General features: G+C 43.6%; 1 protein-coding gene across 1 annotated transcript in view; it reads left to right on the forward strand.

Moving 5' to 3' along the window:
- The window catches only part of ARHGAP31 (Rho GTPase activating protein 31), a 66,451-nt gene that overhangs the window by 16,315 nt on the left and 24,683 nt on the right, over positions 1–25,453 (forward strand). Inside the window, exons 2-3 of the mRNA XM_069867295.1 lie at positions 20,707–20,809; positions 21,314–21,458. Of these exons, the coding sequence (XP_069723396.1) occupies positions 20,707–20,809; positions 21,314–21,458 (248 nt within the window). The remainder of the gene's footprint in view (positions 1–20,706; positions 20,810–21,313; positions 21,459–25,453) is intronic.

The following is a 25,453-nucleotide window of genomic DNA, read 5'->3' on the forward strand; positions in this document are numbered from 1 at the left end:
GAAGAGAAAGAGCTATAAGTGGGAGCAAAATTAAAAATCCCAGCATCTTTTGTAATAGGGCTAGAGCAGATGAAAAGATACTTTTCTGGGTACAGGCAGCAGAAAGATAGACAGGAATAGTGTTCTTCATAAACAGGGGAGAGTAAAGGAAGGTGCTCATTGTGCCAACAACTCTTGTCATCCAAAAATCCTCTTCCAGATCATTACCCAAAACTGAGCTAGAGTGAGAGGTGAGGGAATTATTTCTGGCTTTTTTCAGCCCTTGAAAAAAGCTTGATTTTGGAAAGTGCAAGGAGATCCCATTGAGTTACTGCATTGGAACTGATGCATTTTTTCATAAGCAGACCACATTTTTTCTTTCCCCCTTTGGTGCCTAACTAATGTTAAAATGAGCTTCAGTCTCTGATCAGTTCCAGAGTCTATGGGCGTGAGCAAGAGAAGCTTTGTCTCGCCTGGATAAGCTTTCAATACTTAACATTTAAATGTGCTCAGCTTCATTGCCTTCACTTCACATACTGCCTCAGCTTCCTTTGCTTTGGAAGTTTGGGCTTTGAATCAAAGCTTCTCTGATTTTGCAGTCACAAATAAGTTCCTGAATTTGGTTCATGCAGTTTATCCCCCTTTGAGATAAATCTGTGCAAGTAGATTAACATAGCCTGTTGTTTATTTGCTTCTGAAACCCATCAGCCATGTACTAACATCAGGATACCGGTCTTGGCCTAAAGCATGTGGCTCAGCTGTGTTGGCTGCAAAGAACTGCAAGGGCAAAGAGATGATTGACTTATATGGCAGTACTGTAGCTATCAAAATGTAAGGAAGTTTGATTAAGCATGATCTCAACGCCCTTTTCCTGCAACACCCCTTCTTGTGTTTGCAGCGTGTTTGTTAGTGTCTCAAAGACCTCAGTACAGCAAGATCCCAGAGTTTGAAAGACAAAAGAAACACAGCCCAGAAACCCAATTCCTTGGCATTTGCCTTTGAATAAATGTAGTGCATTAAAGGATTTTTTTTGTTGCTTCCTCTTTCTTTGCTTCCCCCAATCTTTGTTATTCTCAGCAATGACCATATTTACTTATTTTATTCGCCTCTTCCCAAACCACTGGACAGACAGGGGCTTCAGCAGGGAGAGGTTTAGCAGGACTGCTGGTGTGGGCAGAACAATGGAGCATTAATCAGGGTGCCTCCAGCAGCCACTGCTGGCCAGAGGTTTCTCTGAATTCCCAACATGGAACAGTTGCCTCTTTCATTAGCCTGTGGGATGAGCACAGAATTGCTACACCCAAAGCATTTTCATGCAGCAACGTCTCTCTGAAAGGAAACACCGCTGAGGACACCGCTTGCAATGCCCCAGGCTACTGAAATGTCCAGTATGAGAGCCTCTTTCTTCCAGGCCTGGGCTGTGTTTCCCTTCCACATGCAATCTGTGAAAAGCTCAAGTCTGGAAAGTGTTTAGGAAAGCATCTAACTTTTCTCTTAAAGGAGGAAAAAAAAAAAGAAGGAGGGAAAAAAAAGAATACGTCAAGCGTAATGAAATAGTTTCCAATGACTTGATGCAGTGTGGCCAAACCATTTGTAATAATTTCCTTTAAATTCCTTTTATATAGGAAGAATTAAATATGAAATCATGAATCAGGAAGCAGTCGTCCTGCCAGCCAGTGACATATACAGAGAGATCAGAGCAAAGTGAGAGAGACACAGAACAGCAGGAGTCTTGCAAAAACCTTTTTTTAGCCCTCTCTTTTTCTTCCTCCTTTTGTTTAGTGTACACATACATGTAGTACTAACATTTCTTACCCAAAAGAAGCTGCGGGAATCTCCTGCTGTTCCTTGTCTCTCCAATGGCAGCCTTGAATCTTCCTGTCTTGATGTATCTCATCTTTCTGCATTTCCTGGTGGATTTTGCTGTCCCCAGGTGTTTGGATACCTGATTCATCTCAAAGGAGACTGTGAAACATTAAGTATTTTTAAATATCCAGCTTTATAATTGTTTAAATTTGTTTAAATTTGCAACATTCTGAGCTCGTATAAGGCAATAATAAAAATCACCCCTGTTTTCCTTCAAAGTATTCTTCTGTTGCAGCTTCTAAATTTGTGTGCGTATTTTTCCAGTTCTCTTCTCCTCTACAAAGATTCCTGTCAGGAGTGCCCAGGCTGTTGCGTAAAAGAGGACTGAGATTACACAAGCACTACAGAATCAAAATTAAGAAATTTTCCCCCAAAAAATGAAATGAGAAGAAAACCACCCTGTGTCTGTTGTTTACAAAAGTCTATAGGTCTACAAAGCTGATTTGAGTTGCACATGGGTTTTGGACATCCCAAGACTCTGCTTGGATTACGCTCTGGAGGTCTGGCAATGGCCTCTATTGTCTCCTGCCCAGAGCAGGAGATGAAGGTGCTTGTTTGGAGCCCAGCTCATTTTGAATGGGTTCTTCTCAAATTGTTCTGATCAGGGCTGGATTTGAAGTACAGGTACTTGAGTTCAGTTTCCCTGAAATTTGGGATGTTCAGCTGCTGGTTTTTATCCGAGTCTGTCTCTAGCTTGGCTCCAAGGGAAGGGAGAGTAAATACTATTGCGCAGGAGACTACAGATGCAAAAAAATAATAGGCTTTAAAACATCACTAGCTGAGCACAGTGGATATTCTTCAGATTTTTTTATTAGCTGTGGTGTTCTGTTGGCCAATGCTGCTTTCCTGATGCAATTTATAAAGGAGTCTCAGGCTGCAGCTAGGAAAGCGAGACTCAAAAGTGGATTCCCTGGGAACACCACTGTCTTTTGTAATGTTTCCTTTGTGTGTTTCTTCTGAGCAGGACAAGCTGGCTGATACACAGCTGACTGTGACTCCTACTTGCATTGCCATCTCTCCTTCCACCCTGAGTCCAACAAAATATCCACCCAAATGTCTTCTTGCATACTGCAAAACCAAGGGATTTATGAACTAGGCTATGCCACTAAACCATGCAATTATGCCCAGCATTTGAGATCAAGGTAGTGCATTAGGTACAAGATTTCTACAACTGGCTCCCATCTCTACCCTGAGCTGTCCTAAAACCTGGCACGGCCCGAGGGCTGCATGTGAAACCAGACTCTATCTCTATTTTGCTCAGGGTGCCAGGGCAGTGTTCTGTACTCCATGACAGCTGTGTCTGCACTTCATGCATTCGTATTGATGTGTCTCCCTGCAGGCCCTTTCCTACTCTGCTCAGGTGGGCCAGAGGCAGAGCTGGCCTGGCTGAATGTCCCCTGCCCAGCTGTCCTCTGGTATATGAAACTATGGAGTAGAAAGGAACATGCAGGGCTGTGTGGCAAAGTTGGATGAAGCAGGGCTGTACAAGCCAAGGGATCCAGTTAGAAACATAATCCTTGGCTGTATGTTACCCCCACAGAACTCCCCTAGTGTGTCGCTCTTGGAACCTATGTGTCCTTTCAAGTGCTTCAACAGACAGGGTCTCTCACAGTAGGACACAAGAAGTATAAGAGATTCATATGCTGGCACAGAAAGGGTGTCTTCACTTTGTTACTGTGGTTCTAAAAAGCTTTTCCAGCACCTTGCAGCACTCTGACACCTTACCTCCATTTCAGCTTACTGCCTTCTACCACTGAGCTCCTCCAGAATCACAGGCTGCTTGGCATTGGGCCACATTCTGACCTCCATGACACTAGTATAAATCTGGGATGCTGCAGCCAACTGGTGTGGAAGTATTTCAAATCTGCATGTACAGCAAGTGTTCCCAGCTTTAAAGGGCTTATGATTTAGGTTGGTGAAACAGCAGAACAAAAGCAACATCTGCTTAATGTGGGTACTTGTGAATCTCCCCTGTTAACTACGTGCTTCCACAACATCCATGCTTTCCCTGTTACCACCAGAGTTAGCCATGAATTATCGCCAGAGAAATCAAACGAATGCACCAGAGCACAGCTGGTGTCAAGAGTGAAAAAAGAATCAAATTTTTGGTGAATTTGTCAACAGCAGGTAGCACTGTTGCAATTTACTGCAGCTGTCATCGAAGATGATCGTAGCATCAACTCCAAGAGAAGTAGACTGTATTGGGATAAATCTCTTGACTGACACACTGCTGAGAAAGTATTGGTGAGGTTGGATATGTGTCAGAGGAGCACTCAAGTTGAAAGCCCCAAAGACAGTGCCTGGTTGGGAGGTTCTGGAAACAAGGTATTGTCTGTTTTGAGAGCGCTTGACCACAGAACGACCTTCCCTAAATGAAGCCAAGCTGCAGACAAATACGATCTTTTTTAAGACATGCTGCAAAATTTCTTTTTGGCCAGAGCTGTTTTCTGTTGTAATTGGAGAAAATGAATTAATAATAAACAGTGGCAAAACCCATTGTGGTAGGAAAAGATTGACTGAAACTGAGAGGTACAGAGCAGAGAGTGAGAAGGGACTCAGCTCATTCCTAAGTATGATGACATCCTTAACATGATGGTTACCATGAAAGTGCAGTAAAGCAGCACTACTCAGGCTCATCAAGCTGAAGCCAAACATGTTATTTCTGAACAGCTGAGAAGCCATGACTGATATTTTGCAGCATACTGGGAGGCAAAGCAAAGAGAGGAATACACATGTCCTGGAAGCCCTGAGGATCCCCATTAGCACAAATGCTTCGGGTGGGCAAAGGAGTGATGCTAAGGCAACCCTTACAGGGCAAGAAAGGCTAAAACCGGTCCCTGTGATGGGGAAGAGAAATATGGCCTGTGGTTTGTAGTTCATTCATAACCTATGTTTTTCTCCATCCCTCCTGTGAACCGCCCTGTGATGCTGTAACTGCAGGCAGACAAGTTTTGTGAGCAGTCCTTGTGGCTCAGGGAGAGGCTGCAGGGAATAACACAGGTCAGGATACCTGGCACTGCCGTCTGCCTCTACATTGCAGCGCAGCCAGTGCTGACCAAGGAAAAGCTTTTAGCCAGGGAGGTCCCAGGTCATCTCAGAGTGACCCTGACAGCGTGTGGGGAGGTCACAGGAGGTGTCTGGGGAAGGACATACCTATATTCCCCATTAGATTTGAAAGAAACTGTCTCCATTTGGAAGTCTGCAGAGACCTAGAACAGCCGTGAGGGCTGTGAGCTCTGACCGCCCTGCAGCCTGTGGCTCAGGAGGCAGCAGTAATGCCTGTATTTTGGGCCTTACTTCAGACAAAGTAGGAATATCTGAAGGGGTGGATATCCATCCAAGTATCCGAGGACAGCCCTGAATTCTCAGCATGGTTTCCTGTCCTCCTGGCAGCGTTGGCAGCTGCGGGTTTGGAACAAACAGCCTGCGTGTCCATGTGCGAGCCAGGGCAGCTGGAGGTGGATTTGTTTTCTGTTGATTTCATGGCAGTGTTGCTGCTTCAGGCCACTGCCTTGGTGTGAGGAACAACAACATCCTAGAGGAGACACCCAGTGAACTGCTGACTGCTCCACAGCTACCCAATCTGCATGCCCAGCGTGGGAAGAAGTCAGACCACCCTGACAGCATCAACAAAACCATCATGTTTGCTGACATTTCAAGGGAACAGAGAAGGGAACAAAAGCTGGGAACAAAAGCTAGGAACAAAAGCCTTTGATGCAGTTTAGAGCTGCAGTTGGAAGATACAGGCCTGAACTGTAAATGCCACATCCAAACGCCTTATTGCTGGGGAGGGATTTTAAACCTCGGTCCAGGTCCCAAGGGTGGAGCTTGAGTTTAGTCACCATGGGAAGAACATTATGCTGAAAACTGAATGTCCTGTGAAACAAAAATGAAAGGTAAAGAAAGGAAACCAATGGAGAGTTGAGGAGAGAGAGGACACGTAATGCAAGAAGTTTGATAGAACTGATCTGTGAATGGATAGGACATCTTTTCCAGGAAATTTAGGCCTCCCCTCTCACCTCCCCCAACCTCCCTTCCCTGAAATGATGAGAAATAATGCAGTTCCTCCTCAGATGGCCTCTGGGTAACTTCTTGCCATTATTGTGGTATTTAGCTCTGAGGGAAAAAAGGAAAATAATTAGAAGTGAGACCAAAGCATGGATATCCAGTTCCAAACATTCCCAGGCACGGAGGTATGAAAGTCTCATCTTTTAGTACAAGGCTAACTTTTATGGCAACCAACCCAAAAAGTTGCTCCAAGAATCTGATCATCAATCTCCTTCTGAGCTTTTAGTCCATGTGTCCAGATTTTGCCTAGAAATTTGGGTAGGGAGAGTCTTTCTGGCTTGGAAGAGGACTGGGAAAATCAAGCCTCTCTCAGTAAAAAACATTTGTGTGAGGCTTTAAACTCCACTTTCTGAGTCAGTGATTCTGCTAAGCCAGTTGCAATCTCTGTGTGCTTTACCAGCTTCTGAACTTTTGAAGATAAGTTCCTTTTTACCAGGAATTCAGATACAAGAAAACTGGCCATGTGATTTAGTTACAGAGCAGGAATCAAAGCTGTGCAATCTAACCTTAGCTCTTCCACTAGCTCACTGCATGACTTCAGGCTGCCAACTCATTTCTATTTCTCATTTTTTGCACCTATGGGATGAGGATTACACTTATGCTCTGCTAATTCATGACTCCTCGCCAAAGGGGTTAGATTTTTGCCAACAGAAGTGAAGCACATTCTGTGACATTGTGCTGGAGTTATATCCTCACAATGGGGGATGAGAGATACAAGCAAGATTTCAAATAAGAGTTTTTTGTATCCCAAGGGTTGAAAAGCAAACTCTGGGACACTCATCTCCTTTTTTCTCTCATTCATCGATTAGAAACACACACAATATTATGTGTTTCAGCTTGCAGGGTACGGTGCTGCCATCCTCAGAAGTGTACAGCGTGGAGCAAACACTAGCCAGTCATTGATAATATCACTTGATATCCATTAGAGTTGGTTCCTGTTTTGAACTATGCTCCATCTTCCCTTACTGCAAGACTTCCTTTCATATGGAATCAGAACAAGAAAGTAGAAACTTCCCTTAAAAAAAGATTATCCAAAAGGCTATACTACATTGAGGGTAATGGCACAGAAGTGAACATATTCTGCCTTCTAGAAACAATATATTTGTGTGTTTCTTAGGCTGAAAAATCAAACTGAATTCCTGTGTTCCAGTGAAATATTTTGATTCTGTGAAATGCACGCTTTCCTACTAGATAATCATTCTATTCAAAGAATTTCAAGTAGCTTTTCCTCTTGCATGCTTTAGTGTCCAATTTAAACTCCAGCTGCTGTTTGCGCTTGTGCCTTGTAGTAGTGAGTGCTGCCATTATATGTTTTTATTTACAATTAATACAGCAAGCACTTCCCAGTGATCTTGCTGTGGCTCAAAAGGCATTGCCCAATAAAGACATAGGAAGGTGGCAAGATTGTTTTGCCTTTGTCACACTGGCCCATGCAGGAGCATTCCTTTCAGAGTAATCTCTTGCCTGATTTTAAATATCCACACAGCGTTGCTCCTACCCCCTCTCTTGAGAAGGCAATTCTACAACGTGATACTATGTCTTACTCTTAGGAGATTTTTCCTACCATTCCACTAAATTTCCCCTCATAATTTAATTCAGTCATTCCTAGTCACGACCCCTTGATAATCTGGAACAAGCCCTTTCCCTCGGTGGTGTATGCTCCCTGTACAGACCGCTAGTGTGTGCATTCGTTCTTCTCCTGGTAATTTGGGCCAGCTCTACCTATTTACCATCACCACTTTGTTCTTCCTTGCGAGTCAGTCCCTGTAGGTCATTAGATTTTTGCTCCTTTTCTCTTCTTCCTCCCCCTATGCAGCATGGTATCCTGTTTTCCTTGTAACTGTAGTGATGTTACAGGACTAAAAGATTCAAGGATTTTTCCATTAATAATGTCCACGCCCTTTTCCTGGTCAGTACATTGCTTAAGAGGGATTGAGGTAATTCATTCATGAATAGCAAGCCATACTAAAAGAGAGGGAGAGCTTGATGGGAAAATGTCAGCCCAGTGGAGCCAGTCTGTCTTGTGCATTCCTTTGTCAAAGCGTGATTTTGCTCCTTGGAAATGAGGTCCCACCTTGCAGGGCGTTCACAGGTTTTAGCTGGTACTGCCAGCTGCCGGGCGCCTTCTTGAAAAGCCACTGGCACTGTGTAGGATGGAGGTCTCTAAATAAAGTGCAGGGAAGTTTCTGCTCCTATGCCCCTGTCCTGCTTTCATGTGCGAGCTGTGGCACAGCTCCAGCTGAGTTTAGCCACGCAGGGTGCATCTTCTGCAGCTGGGAACACTCGCCTAAATGTCAGCATTGCAAACTTCAGGGGCTTTCACCAGCTTCTGCTCTGAGAATGTCGGTGGACTTTTTTCCTTTGCATCTTACACCCGCACCAGCCATCAAGATTTTGCAACTGCACCTTGAGTAAGAATTTCTTCTTCTGAGGAAAACTAAGCCCCAGTTCACCTTCTTGCATGGGCTCTGGCCAGACTTGGGGCCACATCTGCAGCTGGATACAGTTGCATAAAGATGGAGTAATTTTGTCAGCCTCTGTGGCAATTTACAGCCAGAAATTGGAAATGTAACCCTTTGTTTAATTCCTGTAGTGACACAGGAAAGTGACCAGGCAGAAGATAGGAAAAGAAGGAGAAAAATGACATTATAGCAATGTATTTTATTGAAATATACATGAAACTCAACCCAGAGGACCATTAGGATCAGTCCTTCAGACTCCAAGGGACAGGTCCCATTCTGGTTATTGATAGGGACCCCTTAGGCCATCTGTTTGGCCATGGTTATAGACATGGTATATAAGATGCTTAGGGACTATTTCCTCAGCCACGAGAAACCTCTGCTTGCAGGGGATCATGTCCTAATGCATGTCAGCAATTTGTCCTGTGTGGGAGGCCACAGGAGCCGTGTGGCTGAAATGCTGTGGAGGGCAGGCAATGCTGCTGCCACGGCTGGCTGTGCTCCTTGTGCTCTGCCCTTTTCTGTGTCTTCACCATGACAGAACCTGTAATCACACATTACTGGGCTGTTTCTTATGCTGTGAAGCAAACTGATAACCATAACATCCTGGAGGGATCTGGGGCAAACTCATCAGCTTCTCTAATGGGACAAATGCAAACCTTGAATGCCATGGATTCTGTGGAGGTCAGAAATGGAGTCTGTTTAGGTTTTCACTTCTCTGTCAGAGTAGTGGCTCTTGTGATGGCAGTCCAAAGAGCTGCAGTGCTTCAGCTTGGTTTAAACCATGTTCTGCAATCATTGTTCAGTTCAGTTCTCCACTGTTGATGGAACAGTGCTGGCAGTGGTAGAGAGTCCTCCACTAGAAAGAATAAAAATGAAGGCAACAGTCTAGTGTAAAACTCTTGGCATCTCCCACAGCTTATGACAACGCTGCTGGAGCATGGGGGTGGTGACTGTAGCTTTTCTTTTGTGAGCTTACATTCCTTAGCAGTGGGAAATCAGCAGCTGTGATTAGTCTCTGATGTTCTCTGCTAATAAGTGATTTTTCTGGTACTTGCAAATACTGACCAGGGATGACATAGCTCTATTGTTTTGACCTCTTATCTCTCCTGCCTCCTCCTAATTGAAAAGGGCCACAGATGTTCTTCAACACTGCTAAGAAAAAAATCCATCCACCCCTGCTCCTCCCCATTATATCCCTGTCTACACTACCCCTCCTCTTCTTTTTTTCCTCACCAAAGGTAAAGTGTAGGAAAATGGCTCTTTCTAGTCCTCATGGAAAAGGACACAGATGCTGGCAGGAAACCCATTTGCTTTGGAGGAAGAGGGGCCTGACATCAACAGGAAGAACTGTGCGGCAGAGCTGCTCCTGCCTCCAAACGAGTTGGACCTTGAAAACAATGTCAGCTTGTGGTTTAGGACTTGCTGGCAGGAAACGCATGCACACTGGTGTTTGCAGTACAGCGGAAATGATAAGCACTACCTGACCTGACTTGGAGCAGAGATAGCGCTGTAAAAAAAAAAAAAGAGAGAGGGAAAAAAAAGATTGTTTTTCTTCACACTGGTTTGGAGCCTATCCTTTGCCAAATGGAAAACAAAATAAAGAGGAAAATATGGAATATATCAGGAATCCACTGGGGGCTTGGAAACTGGAGAGCACAATTGCAAAATTACTACGTTTACTACTTTAGTAACAGCTGGATATTGCTTTTTCTTTTTTCCATTGTTAGCACTGAGAATGACCCTCAGCTTGATAACCCCGTGCGTACATATTTATTGAGAGATGAAGGGAAGAAACTTGCATCCCATGTGGAACTGGGTGAATTTTCTCTGGAGGAGAAAAGTCATGTGGACAACTTCTTCTGGGAGAAGAATAGCCTTGAGAATACAAAGAAGAGTAGCATATAGATAGATATATCTCTTTTGCCTTGTCCCTGCTAGGTGAGGGGATAGGATTCTGTTTGTAGAACAAGAAGATACCATGATGCTGTAGCATTTTATTCAGCTTTGAGTTTTTTCCTCTCTTGCTAGGGACTGTAAAAGCCCGATCATGACTCCTTTCATAACTGATCTGACTGAGCTCGTTTCTTTTTTTCTGATCCCTTTACCCCTCTGGCAGGCAGCTGAAGAGGTACAGTCCCTGCAGGTCAGCCTAGGAGAGAGCATATGGAATGCTCGGATTGTAGTTTGGTAGTTATGTGCCGACATCCTGGGGTGGAGACAGACACAAACAGCATGGCAGGAAATATTTTCTTCTAAACAATTCCAACCTAGCATCAGCCTCTAGAAAGCTGGGAGGCTGTGTGACACCATCTGCAAATGCTGTTCTGCCTTCTCTGCTGTCCTTGATGATTCTCACAGACTTTAGAGAGTGAGTGATCTGCCCTCTTGCAACGTATGTGAGGTGCTGATGTGCCACAAGGCTGGCAGATGGAGCAGCACTGTATTCCCTGCTGTTTCTGAAAGAAGCCCTGAAGGTGCATTGCCACATCCAGATGTCGGAGCCAGGCTGTTCAGCAGCTTCTTTTAGAGCTCTTTACCCTCCTTGGTGTATGGAAAGGAAAATATGATCCCCCACAGTCAAGGCTGTATGGTACAGTTTAGAGTACAGCTTCTGGAGTTAAAAAGTGTAGACAAAATGACCCACATCCCATGGGCTACCAGTCTTAACTAAGCTACAGAGTAAAACCAATCTACTGAGACCGGTTCTGGACTTGCTGATGTAGAAAACCATGTATGCATGAGGAATCCACCTACAAACCAACATCATTCCTTGACTGAGCACAAGTACTTCACCCAGGAAGGCCTTCAACACAGAAGCAACATGCAGAGCAATGCACTAGCTAAATGCACTTTACCCAGGACTGTAGAGCATGGAAAACATTTGTGGCAATAGCTTATTCTTTGGCTGGCTGACCGTGCTTCGACAAGTAAGAGCACCACCCTGCAGTGATGTGTCCCCCAGACCTATGACATCAGCCTAACAAGACTGCTGCAGGTTTTGACTCTATCAATACCACCTGTAGGTGTTAGGCTTTGATTGACAGCTTATTACAAAAAGCTATTCTTCTATGAAGAATTTCCTAGTAATACATACAAAACCTCTTAACACGCATATGCTCATACATAAATGAATGAAATTGTATGTGCAAAACCACATGCATATATGTATATGTAGGCACACATAAATATGTTGATATATACATAGATATAAAGTTATTTACGTGTATGAGTGCCTTACTAGGTGCTGCTTCTGTCAGAATTGTCTTCATGCTGCTAGGACACAGAAACTGAGCCCACAGGCTGTGGTAATTGTATACGCTGGGCATTACTTAGAATGGGTCAGAACAGCACCTTGTTTCACCAGACAAACATCAGCAATGCAAATCACCCACAGCTTAATCCTCTTCAAATAAAGTCTGACTTGTTTTCAGCTTCCTCTAAGCAGGGCTGGGAGTAGCTTTTCTAGGTGACCTTCTGCTGCCAGCAGCAGTCTTAATTCTCCACTCTATGTTGAACCTAACACCATCATTTTATGCTTCTGTAAAGCTGGTGAAAATGCTTCTATCCTTCCTACACCTTGTTTGCTAGCAATTGCATGCCATGGCAGGAGGTAAGAGGGAGTAGAAGAAACAAGGTTTCTTTTTTCTTGTGGAAAATGCTGATGGATTAGATTTTTTTTTTGTATGAGTGTGGTTCTTTGAGTCAGGCCCAGACACCCTTGAGATAAAAACACTCAGCCTAAATGTATTCTTAGCAACTGAGCAAAGATGGAGTGGATTTTTGTGCTGCTTGGCTTCAAACTGTAGTAACTAATTATTGCTAGTGCCTTCGCATGTTTGTTTTCAATCAAATTGACATCATAAATCCTTGTTTACTTTTTCTCAAAAGTCTGTTTTCATTTGCTTTTCACTTCTTGTTTGCAGCCTTTGTGGCCTTGTACTCAGGCTCCTCATCTGTCTGTCTGCGATACATAATGATCGTCAGCAATTTTCCTTGCTCTTTGCCCTAAGTTGTTGACTATCCGTAAAACAGCTCATTTGGAACAACCTCTGGAAATTGCTGTATCTACTCTTCACTAGGAGAGCCCTAGAGGCAAGATCAGTAAGAGGCCTGAGTGAAAGAACATCACTGCATAATCTAGTGTCAGTCTGCATCTGTCCATCCATGTGACAGAGAGCAAAATAAAAAGAGAAGTTATAAATAAGTGCTGTGAGATTCAGCCATGCAATATTTCATCCGTATGAGCACTTGGTCCTGGACCAGCTTCTCACTTTCTTTGTATCTTGCTATCAAACATTAACCTGGGCTCTCAGTGGGGTGATTTGCCCCTGCTCTCTCTTTCAGACACCTGAGATTATTGGCACTGCTGTTCTGCATTAGCTGGCCCAGCTGGATGTGCCCTTCAAACCAGCGTGGTTTGAAGTCCACTGAAGTGGACTAAGGATCTTTCTAACAGTGCACAGTGAGATGGCATGCCAGAACAGCACAGAAGCAAGAGGCAAATTCTATGTCCTATAGAGATTACTACAGATTTCAATGTATGAAGGTGGTGTTTGTGAAAGACACAATACAAAGGGCTTCAAAAGTAGCAGGTGTTTTCAGATGCACATTGAGATCTAAGCACCCAGAATTTCTTTCTAACAGCCCCAAAAGTCTTCCCCATAAAGAGAAACGTAGAATCACTGTGACCTGGCACACTAAAATCTAGGACAAAAAGTAATAACAAACAAACTAACACTGGCAGGCAGGTAGGGAGTATGCGTTGATCCCCTTCAATTGCTTTTCTCCAGGTTCTGGGATCCTAAGAGTCCCATGTTAAAAGTGTCAAGGGAAATGTTGGTTTCTACACTCTTTACAGCCAAGAAATAAGTGTAACCGCTTCAAAGTCACCTCTTGAGAAACTTCGGGACTCTAAGAAACTAAGTAAATGTGTGTCAGTTAGCAAGTTCGTTTAGAAGACAGAGGCTGTTCACTGCTTGTTTTCTAACTTGCTGCTGAAGCCCTTGTAGATGAAAATATATAGGTCAAAATCTGTTGAGAGGAGGAAAAAAAATTATGAAGTCCATATATTTTCCTTGCTTTGTTACCAACAGTTAAGTAAGGTTAAGGTTAACATGTTAAGGTTAACATGTTAAGTTAAGGTTAACATGTTAAGGTTAACATGTTAAGTTAAGGTTAACATGGCTTACACTGGTGTCCATGCTTAAGAAGAGTGAAGAAAGGAAAAAAAACCACAATAGTGTAGTGCTGATATATTGATCTTGATGAAAGAGACTTCAAATGGAGCCTATGTCACAGGCCATCCATCCCAGTGCTTAACACTTACCTGCACTCTTCCTTTGCAGGTTGCTTCTCCCTGCTTCCTTGAGCTGCGTCATCACCACTGCCCCGCTCACTCCTGCGCTCCCTCTGTGATGATGCAGCCATTGGATTCAGTAGTGTTTTTAGCATGTGTCATCAGAAATTAGGTTAATAGCAGAATTCCTGCCTCATAGCCTGCTTATCCTCATAGTATCTAGGCATTTCCCAAGATGGTGGTAAATTCATTATATGCAAGCTTCAAAACTGTTCTGATCTTTTCTATAGTTATACCTAACTCCCTTTTCTGAGACAGCATAAATTGCTCACTACTCTTACCTCCAGGATTAGTTACCCCAATTGCTTGTGCTGTAGTGAACATATGCACCCTAATCAGCTGTGGATCAGAATTGTTCAGATTCAGATGGCCAGCTGAGGACGTGCGCAGCTCATTGACCTGCCCTGCAGAACCTAAGCTGCTGTTTTCCGAGGTGGCTCTACCACAGAGCCATAAAAGTTAGGAGTGGAGATATCCTGTTCGGTTATCTGGTCTTTTTTTTTTTCAGGAAACCCACAGCAGGATGTTTCCCTACAAAACTATTGTAGTATTTAGTACAAACTCTTTTCAAAAGTGCCTGCGTGACAGAATTTGCTAGCTATGTCAAGGTACAAGCCACATTTCAGAGGGGCATGGTGACCGCTGGGGTTGAGAGTCAGCATTCAATATCTGCTTGTGCAGTGCTTTCTCTTAAACTTTCTTTGATGTGTGTTGTCGATGAGCTGGCCAGGTCTGCCACGGGCTCTTTTATTTCTGCCTGGAACGTCAGAGTTGTCAGATATGCTCTGGAAAATCAAGTGTTTCAACACATCCTATTTAGATATGTGAAATCTAAGCCGGGTATATCAGTGGCAAAAAAACCCCTTGATAGTTGTGCCACTGTCTTCATTCAAACTCACAGTGGGCCTGTAGGCTGTGTTGAAATTAATTTGCTTGAAATCAAAGTGTCACATCCTGAACAGTGCTCAGTGGTTCCACTTCCCACTCAGGCCATGGAGGGGGATGGCTTACAGCATATGACAGATTTGAGGTCTATTTTCCCCATGTCTTTGCCCACCAGAATTACAACTGCATTCAGGATGATGCTTTCATCGCAGGGACATTTCCCACAGAAGTAGAAGAAAAAAACAAATGAAACGTGTGACTTACATGGTGATTCATTTGTGCTGTCTGTGCAGGCAGGATCACCTCGGCGCCAGCTATTCATCCTTTTTAAAATGTGTTTATGGTAGCTAAGGGGGAAGAGGCAAGGAGGACTCTAACGAGGTGATTTGGTTTTGGGCCTCTTTGGTGTTGTTTTGCTATCTCACACTATTCAAACACAGGTGTGTGTGCGCATGGTGGGGTTGTGGAAGCTCAGCGCTCACAGCCAAACTAAACACTGAAATTTGATGGCAAGATAGTTTATTTTTTCATCTTCTGTAAAATGAATTTAGCGCTGGTGAAAAGCATGCATACACATCCTGGAGTCTGAAGCCTTCTGTTTGTACTAGTAGCAGTTACACCCAGGCAGGGCAAACTCTCCTCATCCACGGCTCTGCCATGGCGCCTAGTCTCTGAGCAGGAGTGAACCTTCACAGAAATTATGGATGCTGCGGTTCTTTCCACCACTGGCCACTGTTGACAAGGAAACAGTGGGAGGCAAAGGACATGATACCTGGGGGCAAGGCAGAATTTATCCTAGCCCAGCATGGGTTAGGACTACACATTGGGAATCAAACTGGAATTGTGACTGCCGTGCTGAGCCAAGGCTCGGGTAAGCTGCAGGAAGGAGAGCACACTTTGATCTCCTCTGGAATCTGCTTCTCAGTAAACCTTATGCCTAGTAAAAATCAGGCAAGATCAGCAAAAAAAAGAAAAAAAAAAAGAAATCTAGTGAATCAGCATTAAAGCTTGTGATTTAAAGTAGGAGGCATCAGGAAATGCAGAAAAATGTCACATTAGATATACTAACTCTCCAGTATGTTGCCATTTATGCAATACTTCCTTTGCTGTAATTAGGTGGCCAAGTTTAATATATTGTTTCTTCTGAAATGTGTACTGTTTTCTTATTTTGTTTGTACAAAATAACAGCTCTTGCTTAGTACAAATTGAAGCACTTATTTTTTTAGGAGGAAATGTTTCCTAATTGTTATTTAAATTGAAACAAGAGGCAGGATAGGAAGCATGAACTGCTATTGAGTGCAGTGAAAGACAGTTTAAAAATAATAAATTTAGGTGCTAATACATAAGAAATAAAAAATGATGAAATAAAAATCCCCACAACATTTTTTTTTATGGCACAATATTCATTTTTGGGAAAAAAAAAATCCCAAACAACAAACTCAAACTATTTCCTGCAAGTCAAACATCAAGAAGTTGCAGTTTCAGGTGAAATGAAATGTCTGCATTTATCATTCCGTTACTTGAATTACAATAAAAATAAAATTAAAGAGGACGTGAAATGTCCTCCATGTGGCATAAACCAACCCTGAAGGAGGACCTGAGGAGCTCTGTCACTGGTTTTTATTTTTGCAAAGAGCTCTCTGAGAGAACAACAGAAGGATAAAAACAAAAATTAAGTCTGCTGCTATTCAGTCCAGTTCAATACAGTGTACCCTGAACAGTCTAAGAAACCACTAAGCACAATCTTACTAGACAGTATTCATACTGACTGGTTACAGCAGCTGACTTAACAACCTCCTCCTTAGGGTTCTTCTGTAGCCCATTGAGACTGAGAGTCTCTTCTAGAAGGCAGCACTGAAGGCCACAGGGCATTGCTTGCAGCTCCTGCTGTACCAGGGCCTTTCTCCCTCTTTGCTGGCTTTGGTGAGAGGCCAGGAGTCCATCGCCCCACTGGTCATTAGATGGGGTGACTCCCTCCCAGCTAGCATTCTCACATACTTTAGCTGCCTGGTGATTCAGATAGAGATGGACTTGGAGGTCTCCCCAGCTTTGATACAAAATGTTCACCCCTGTGCCAGATGAAGTCTTTGTCTAGCTCACTGGTGGGGAGGTTTTGTGGATGGTAGGACCATGACTGGGAAGGGACAGGAAAAGGGAGAGCCCCTCATCCATTCCAGCAGTGGTGGGAGGTGAGATGCTCAGAGCCCACCACTGGCACTGCAATGCTGGAGGGACTGGAAGGAGAGGGAGACACACTACCTGACCAAGCAGGAGTAGCACATGCATATAAAGGAGGAGGTGTGAGCTGTGGTTAAGGAAAAGACCTTGGTGAAGGTGAATGTCTGCATACACTGAACTTGGGGGTGATATCCAGTGAGAGTGGAACGAGTTACTGTGACTGCCCTTCTGGTTTATTTTTGTCTAGGGGAAGAGAAGTATTGTCTTTTGTGAGCAGTATGTTTATAACTCAATTTCCCTTCTGACTGATGCCTTGCTCCACGCTCTCTTCTCCTCCTCCATCTGTTTTCTATTGTAGTTTTAAATGAGGACAGTTTGGCCGTCTGGAAGAACAAGCAGGGTCTGTGTGACACCAGCTGCTCTTCCAAATTTCTAAGCCTCCAGCACAATTTTAATTATAGAATTGTCAAGACTGAACATCCCCCACACACCTCTTTCTATGCCTGCATGCACACGCGCAGCCCCTGCAAATCCCCATTCATGTCCACTTTTCCTTCAGACTTAACTCTCTGATTTACGTGTGCTCTGTAACACCAGTTGGGTCTGGTTGTAAATCACATGCTAGAATCTCTACGTCCCTCCATTCAGGGCTGATCACAGCCTTTGCTTTGGTTCACTGGGACCCCCATCTAAAATAATCAGAGCACCTCAGAGACAGCTGGAGGTGGGATGGAGCTTCTCACTGCCAGTCTAATCTCACCTCTCCCAAGTGCATCAAAGACTCAGCTTTGTAGGAGATCAGAGCTCCTAGGGAATTTCAGAGTTGCAGATTCTGCCCAAAGCAAACGTATTATGCTTCAGTTTTATACAACTGCTGCATTTAGGGGCTTGCTTTGCAGGAAGCTGATGCAGTCCCTTCATTTCTGGGGATCTAAGGTCAAAGTTTGTAATTTTTGGCTGCAAGTGAAATGTGTCCTATCTGGGATTGTTTTGACATCACAAAACTGCCATGCATTTTGGTATAACTGGCTGTTTCTCTTCATAAGAGCCAAAGACCTAGTAGGATGAGAAATCACATACACAATGAGGAAAGGGCACTGGCAGAGGTATGTGAGAAGCCCCAGGCCAGAAAAGCATGGGGGATTTCAGGGCTGGAATAAGAGATATCTGTAGAACTCAGTGCATATTGTCTATTAGTAGTCTATAAGGTTGTCTCTGCTGTGGAGTCTTCATTCACTTTTAAAAATGGGTTGAGTTTTGTGTTTGCTACAGATTATTTCCCTTAGGCCCCTTTTTTTTTCTGCTTACCAGTCCTCAACAGATGGATCTTGCTGGTTTTTGCGTAAGAGGTTTGCTTACCTGCCTGAGGCCCCTTGACCTAATTTATCCCAAGGAATCTTAAAACTCAGCAAAAGAAAAAAAGTGTGATTGAAATGGTCTTACTTGCTAAAGGTCTAATTAGTCACAATAAACATCAGTATATGCACTTTTAGTTGGTGTGCTTATTCATAACACTGAGATTTCAAAAAGTATCTAACAAAGAGTGCTGTAGGCAGGGACTCCATTTGTGTGGGAACCAAGCACCATCAGATGAAGTTTGTCTGTATGAAAGGCTATTTAGTTTTTTAACAAACCTTGTCACGTAGCTCTCCTGCTGAATCAGGTTTTCTGTTCAATTAATTCTTGTTTTTTGAGGTGGCATGGAACAATTCACCTGTTCTCCCACCCAAGTGGGTCTAAAGTGAACATGGATCTGTCTGTCTTTTTTGGTTTTGCTAGATTTATTCCTAGAGATTCCTACAAAGAGGGAAGTCTTAACATGTTATGTATGCATAACTCCTGCCACAAAGATGGTATGGCCTGACCAGATAGAAGTGAAGAAGGGGCCTGAAGTACTTTGCTTTTCCGTTTTGTTTTGTTTCTATTTCTTGCATGCTCATCATCATATGATCTGAGTTCCCTACTGCTGTTACAGATAATCAGGCCTTACTCAGAGATATGAAGGTCCTCTTTCTAGATGTGTCACATGGGCTTTTCTTGGCAGGATTTTAACATCATACTTTTCTGTTGTTCTGTCTCCTCCCACATCATCTAGTCCTCTTAGGAAGCTGGTGCTGTAGGCACTGAAAGGAATGCTTCCCAAGTTCCTTCTGGAAGGTGCCGATGTGTCTTCCCCTCAAAAGACCTTGAGAAAAAATCCTATAGCTGTGTGACTACTGTGGACAAAGCTTTGACTCTGTAGACGTCACTTGTTCTCCTGGTGATTTCGTGGTTTCCCATGAACATTGTTTTAGTAGGCCAGGGCCCCTGCCAGAAGCTCCACTGTTAAACTTAGCCCAACACGCTCAGCGTCTTAAAAATCAACCCAAGGGCTTTGGGTGTGATACAGCATGGCTAATGTACCTGCATTATGGGTCAAATTTCCCCTGTTGTTCTGGAGGGGCTCTGTCAACTAAGGAGAAATAGTCTATTTGGACCATTCAGATTCCCAAGTAATCACTGGCACTTCGTGCATTCCTGCATTTGGCCAAAAGAGAAGAGAGGAAACACACTAGAAGGACCTCTTTACCTCCCTCAGTAAGAGTCGGGAAGCAGAAGGGTAGCACTTCCCAGATTGGTGGGAACCTCATTTGGTAACAGCGTGTCACTGGGATAGGGGGCAGCTTGAGAGCCCTCTTCCCTGCAGCCTGTGCCCCAGGCAGCGTGGTAGGGGCAAGTCTACCCACAAGCTGGCTCTGGCCTCAGTGAGAAATACACCAATATGCCAGCTGTCTTTTGTTCAAGCTGTTCAGTGCTGTCTTTCAATCCCACCTGATGAAGCATGTGCTAATGTCATCATGGTTCTGAACTTCAAGCAGAAGTAGTCAGGAAAGGTCCAGCCAAAGCATTATCTCTGTGGTGTTGCAAAGATGCAGTAATTGCTATGCTTCGCTTTCCAGTCAAATGTGTGGCTTAGTCTGTTTTCTTCCACACAGCTTCCTGAATGCACAGCGCAGCAAAGTCAGCATTACAGCTGGGAACTCTAACTTCTGCATTTACTGACTTTTATGCTTATGGCTATGTGAAGCATTGCATTAAATACATAGTAGTTTCTAGCACCTAATAAGGAAAGGCTCTCTTACTGTTATTGTTATAGCTAGGGTTGTTATAGCACTGGGGACAGGGAGGCTTGGTCTGACCAAGAGGATCAGGGTTTCCTATACCTATATAATGGGGAAAAAATAAACATACACTTCGGGTCCAGGTCTGGATGTAAGTGTTCTTCCTCTGGCTCCTCTCAGCTTTAAGGCTGGTTAAGTCTTTGGCTGGTTCTGTTGATGGAGTTCTTTTGAAGCCAATGTTGTATTTTGTCAGTGTGCAGATCTAGTCAATATTTGAACTTTATGCCCCCTCTGTGGGAGTTTATGAGCACTAAACTGTGGGTATGTCGGCTTATATGGAAGTGCAAATGCTTCTCTGATTTTCATCCAAGCCAATCAGACCTTTTGGCATGATTCAGTGAGGCTGGAGCTCTGTCTTGGGGAGGGGGGAGGTTCCTAGGACCTCATGCTTTAGCTCATGCATTCAATTAGGATGAAATTACCTCTTTTTTTTTCTGGGTAGGAAAGAAAAAAAGAGAGGGAGATGCTACCTTTCTTACCACAATGTTTCTATGACTTCAGGCTCAGTCACTGTCACATGGCAATGAGCATGGCATGGCCCAACCATGGTGCATCCTCGCTCTGAAAACTGGCTATGGATACTTTGTGGAGTTTACTTTTGGTTTGCCCTGTATTTCTCCCATTGTTGTACCCATCCCTGCATCTGCAGACAGCCTCCTCTGTCACTCCATCAAACCGTCTCTCCTGTGGTGACTCGTGGACATTCTCAGTGTGTATTCATTGGGCATCTCGTTTTGCTTTCTCCTCCTAGTACCCTATGTGCTGAAGAGCTGTGCGGAATTCATTGAGACTCATGGCATTGTGGATGGGATCTACCGCCTCTCAGGAGTGACATCCAACATACAAAAGCTGAGGTAAGGGCAATCTGTCTGTGTGACAGAGGGACTCGGTTACCTTGCTCAGTACCTTTTCAGTATTAGCCCCTAAGGCATAGGTGGGGGCCAACAGACCTCTACCCAGATACAGAAGAGAAGCTGTCTCTCAAGATGGCATTGGGGAAATACAATCTTTTAGGGATTAGTCCACCACAAAGGAAAATGGTATCTCCCTCTGTATCTATTAATGGGAAAGGCCTGGAGAGCCTCAGAACAAATGCTGACTTGTTCTCTCTCACTTCAAGACAAAGTAACCTCTTTATACCGGTTTGAGGTCCACTCATGTGACTATGTTACGGAAACTAGAGACTAGTTGGAATCTTGGGGCCTGATCCTGGGACACTATTTGTACCAGGCTGCAGAGGCACCTCTGTTTCCCAGTTTATTTTTTTTCCTCTAGCTGTAAAAGAATATTTAGGGTGGAGTGCTGGGAGGCTAATAGCTCTTATTCACCTACATTTTTGTGTTTCCATATTGTTTCAGACAAGAATTTGTTTCTGACCAATGCCCAGATCTGACAAGGGAAGTTTACCTCCAGGACATCCACTGTGTGGGGTCGCTCTGCAAGCTGTACTTCAGGGAACTGCCTAACCCTCTCCTCACTTATGAGCTCTACAAGAAATTCACGGTGAGATCCTTTGCTGTTCGTGTTCCTTTCCAGCAGTATGGATGTGCTGCAGGTTTCTCCATGAGAGCTCTTTGGGATTCACTCCAATGTTCTGGCTTCTGGTGCATATATCTGTATAAACACTTCTCGGTGCTCTTCTCTTCTTGGCCTGTGCTGGCTCTCTTTCCCTGTCATTGTTTCTTTCCCCCATTTCATATTTATTTCTCTTGGTTTCTTTGCTGCTTCTCCCCCTTCATCTTGTTCATTTTTTCACTGCATTACTTCCTTGCTGTTATTCTTTCTCCCCACTGTGCACCTCCTCCCAGAATTACTAATTCTGTTTCTTTTCCTCATTACTGTCCATCATGAAGAGACTTCTAGGTCACCTGGGGCTTGTGATCATAAACATAAGGGTGCAGTTTCCTTCTCCCTGTCTCTCTGACAGTCCCTGATGCCTGTACAAATGGACTGCTCAGCTCATCTATAAAGCACCAACTTTTCTGCATCTGCAGCATTTTTCACAGAGTTTGTCAGAGTGCAAATGATGACACAGACTATGCCAGCTATGGCATATCACGTCCATCATGACCATGTCATAAATACAAATGGTGGAGGAAAATGGCAGCTAGCCAAGCAGAAATCTCTAATCTTGTTTAAAGGGATTATAATTCAAAGAGTACTAACTCGGTTTGCAAAACAACAATAGATTACACATGGATAGAGTTGGAGCCTCAGAGCAGACTGCGGGGGAGCAGGAAAATAAGACCACAAAGCCTGAATTTCTAAGAGGGCTGTCTAATTTTGATGACAGATAATATTTTATTAAAAGGTGGCACAGCGAGCTAAGCTTGTTGTTAAGGTTTCCTGCTTTTTACCACTCTAAATCCACTTGCAGTTGTTTATGACACCAACAGATTTAAATCCAGTCATTCAGGCTGAAATCTTTCGTGCCAGAGGTGTGAATTTTCACCAGCTTCTTAAAACAACTGACATGGGGACATTGCATCCTTTGTTAGTAGTTTCTGTCATTCTATTCTTTCCCATTTGTTGGGAGGTGGAGGGGATGGACATAGCCACAAATGTCAGAGAAGTTTCACAAAATAATGTCCAAATGAAATGGGAAGTTTCAAGCAACCTTAGCTTCAGGTGTTGCTGTCTGCATTGCCTCTGTCCTGACTCAAGCACTTCCAGGCAGTGCTGCTATGGCACTGAGAGAGACCTGCGTGGTCCACAAAAGATGATGTTTTCCAAAAACTTCCTGTTGCTTGCTCTCAGAAGAGGCAGGCACACTTGCTCCAAGGGGTTTGCTGTAGAGCAACGACAGATGGGACCAGCCAACCAGCAATCTTCCATAAGAAGTCAGGTAGTTGTTAGGGACTACAGCTAGGGGGAACACAAGGTGGGAATTTGTTCGCTGTGCTGCCTGATAGACCTGCAACAGTGTTAGGTGTCTTGCTGTTTTGATGTCAAATTTTAAGTAACATTGTGTTTCCAGGTGATGTATAGTCAAAACTTAGTCAAGCTTCCAAGTAGATCTGGAAAACTGACCTATATCCTCAGGATATAGGGATCTTGAGGATATAGGATAGGAACTCTAAACTAGTGACAGTCAGGATGAATAGGACCTTGAAAATATAGAGTATTATTTAGCCGTTTACAGTAACTGATGAGTCTCATTCTTGTTGAAGCTCTTTGGCTGCTGTCTTCCTGGCTATCAGAACTGATTTATGAAAAAGAAACGCTCTAAAGGAAACACGAAGATTTAGATGGAAAATTTTAGGAAAGAATGTTTGCTGAAAAGTGCAGTTTTGGGATGATGACTTGCAGATTTTCATTAGATACATTTGGTAAATACTTTTATTCAAAAACAAAAGGAAAAAACACTTCTGTAACTGTTGAAATGTTTCTTTTACAAATACTTTGTTAAGAAACATTTCAACATTAAATCAACACATTGAACTCCTCAATAAAACATCTTTCAGAAAAGGGTTAAATAGCCCCAAGTTTAAATGACAATTTCTTTCACTTTTAGTTGAGTGTGACACTCCAGTCAACCTCAAACAATTGTATTGTTAAGACTCGTGTCAGGTCCCCATATTGTAATCACTTTGGATTGACCTAAAAGTGGTTGGTTTTGTTTTTTTTTTTATTTAATCTTCGACTTTTTAGTTTGTCTGCCCAGCCACAAGATCCATTATTCATGTAAATCTACGCATTAGGGATTTATAATGGGTAACCCAGCTGACAGGAAGCACAGTCAGATACCAGGAGGAAAGAAAGAAAAAAGACCTGTTCCCCAGGGAGTAGAAAAAATGCTAGGAGCACGTGTATGCATGGGGTGTCAGGACAGGGAATGGTGGCAGCTGTGCCTCAGCAGAAAAGTGCTGGTAGGGATAAAAGATGCATGCTAATCCCAGCCTGACTCAGTCAGAGCTGTCTCTGAGGTGGGATAGGCTCCACTTTAAACCACCAGAGTGATTTAGACATTTCTGCCTAAGGAAAGATGAATTCTTAATGGCTGGGGAGAGATTGGCCTTTTGGTCATCACTGTATTAAGTTCACGGATGTAAATCCCAGTCATGACCTCACTGCCTATCAGTTTTTGCAGAATGATGCCCTCTCATCCTCTCCAGTTTGCCACCTTGTATTCTGGTGATGGATGCTTGTTTCACAGAAGAGATAAATCGACTCTGCTTGGCTTGCTCTTGCCTGGGCATGGGGGGACTGGGTACTCCCTCAAAGAAAATCAGCTATATGGGGCCAGACTGAATTTCTCTTTTGGACTCTATTCCACTTGTTAACCAAGGCTGGTGAGTTGTGCACTCCCAGATTCACCAGTGGATTAAAAAAATCCTAAATGGCATGAATCATATCATGATTAACAGACATGTAATAAATTGAATTATTGGTTCCTCCTTGAATTCTATATTCTGCTGCCATAATCCTGAGTTTTGGAAGGGGCCTCGGATTTGAAAGGCACAACACATATGGGTCAGAAATGTGAGCTGGGGGTTTGTATGGGTTGTGTCTTCAGAGAAGCTAATATTCACTTGCTAAGCATTGGGTCTTTGAGATCTGGAAGATAAATATAGGAATGTAAATCAGCACTGGGGGAGAATATAGTCTGTGCAATCTAGCTGAAATATAGTGATTTAGATGCACCAGTGAGTTTGCATTTCTCTCCTTCTTCATTTTCAGGCAAGGCCATTCAACTAGAAAGCTGGTATGAAGATCACAGAGTTTTTATACTTGGGATTTCTGGGCTAATGATAATAGGCTTTTTTTTTTTTTTAAGAAGGGATCTGTAGTTATGGACTATTGTACTACAAGGAGTTAATCTACCCTTAATTTGGGCAAAACAAGTACATCCACATCTCATGTACACCAAACTAATGAGTTCACTTGTTTTTCTTTTCTATTCTTATCAGTGAGCAAGTTCAAACTAGAGGGAATAGGTGTCAATTCCCAGTGTTAGGGAATAAATCATGATTCTGGACTGGACTGGACTGGAGGATGGCTGATGTTGTGCCCATCTACAAGAAGGGTTGCAGGGAGGATCCAGGGAACTACAGGCCTGTCAGTCTGACCTCAGTGCCAGGGAAAGTCATGGAGCAGGTGATCTTGAGTGCTATCATGAAACACATGCAAGAGGAGCAGGTGATCTTGTGTGCTATCATGAAACACGTGCAAGAGAACCAGGTGATCAAGCCCAGTCAACATGGGTTCACAAAAGGCAGGTCTTGCCAAACTAACCTGATCGCCTTCTATGGCAAAGTGACTCGACTGATGGATGAGGGAAAGGCTGTGGATGTATCTTCCTGGACTTCAGTAAAGCCTTTGACACAGTTTCTCACAGCATTCTGCTTCAGAAACTGTCAGCCTCTGGCCTGGACAGGCGCACACTCTCCTGGGTGGAAAACTGGTTGGATGGCCGGGCCCAGAAAGTGGTGGTAAATGGTGTGAAATCCAGCTGGAGGCCAGTGACAAGTGGGGTTCCCCAGGGCTCAGTGCTGGGT

This window comes from Phaenicophaeus curvirostris, chromosome 1 (assembly GCF_032191515.1).
Source record: "Phaenicophaeus curvirostris isolate KB17595 chromosome 1, BPBGC_Pcur_1.0, whole genome shotgun sequence".
Taxonomy (NCBI): domain Eukaryota; kingdom Metazoa; phylum Chordata; class Aves; order Cuculiformes; family Cuculidae; genus Phaenicophaeus; species Phaenicophaeus curvirostris.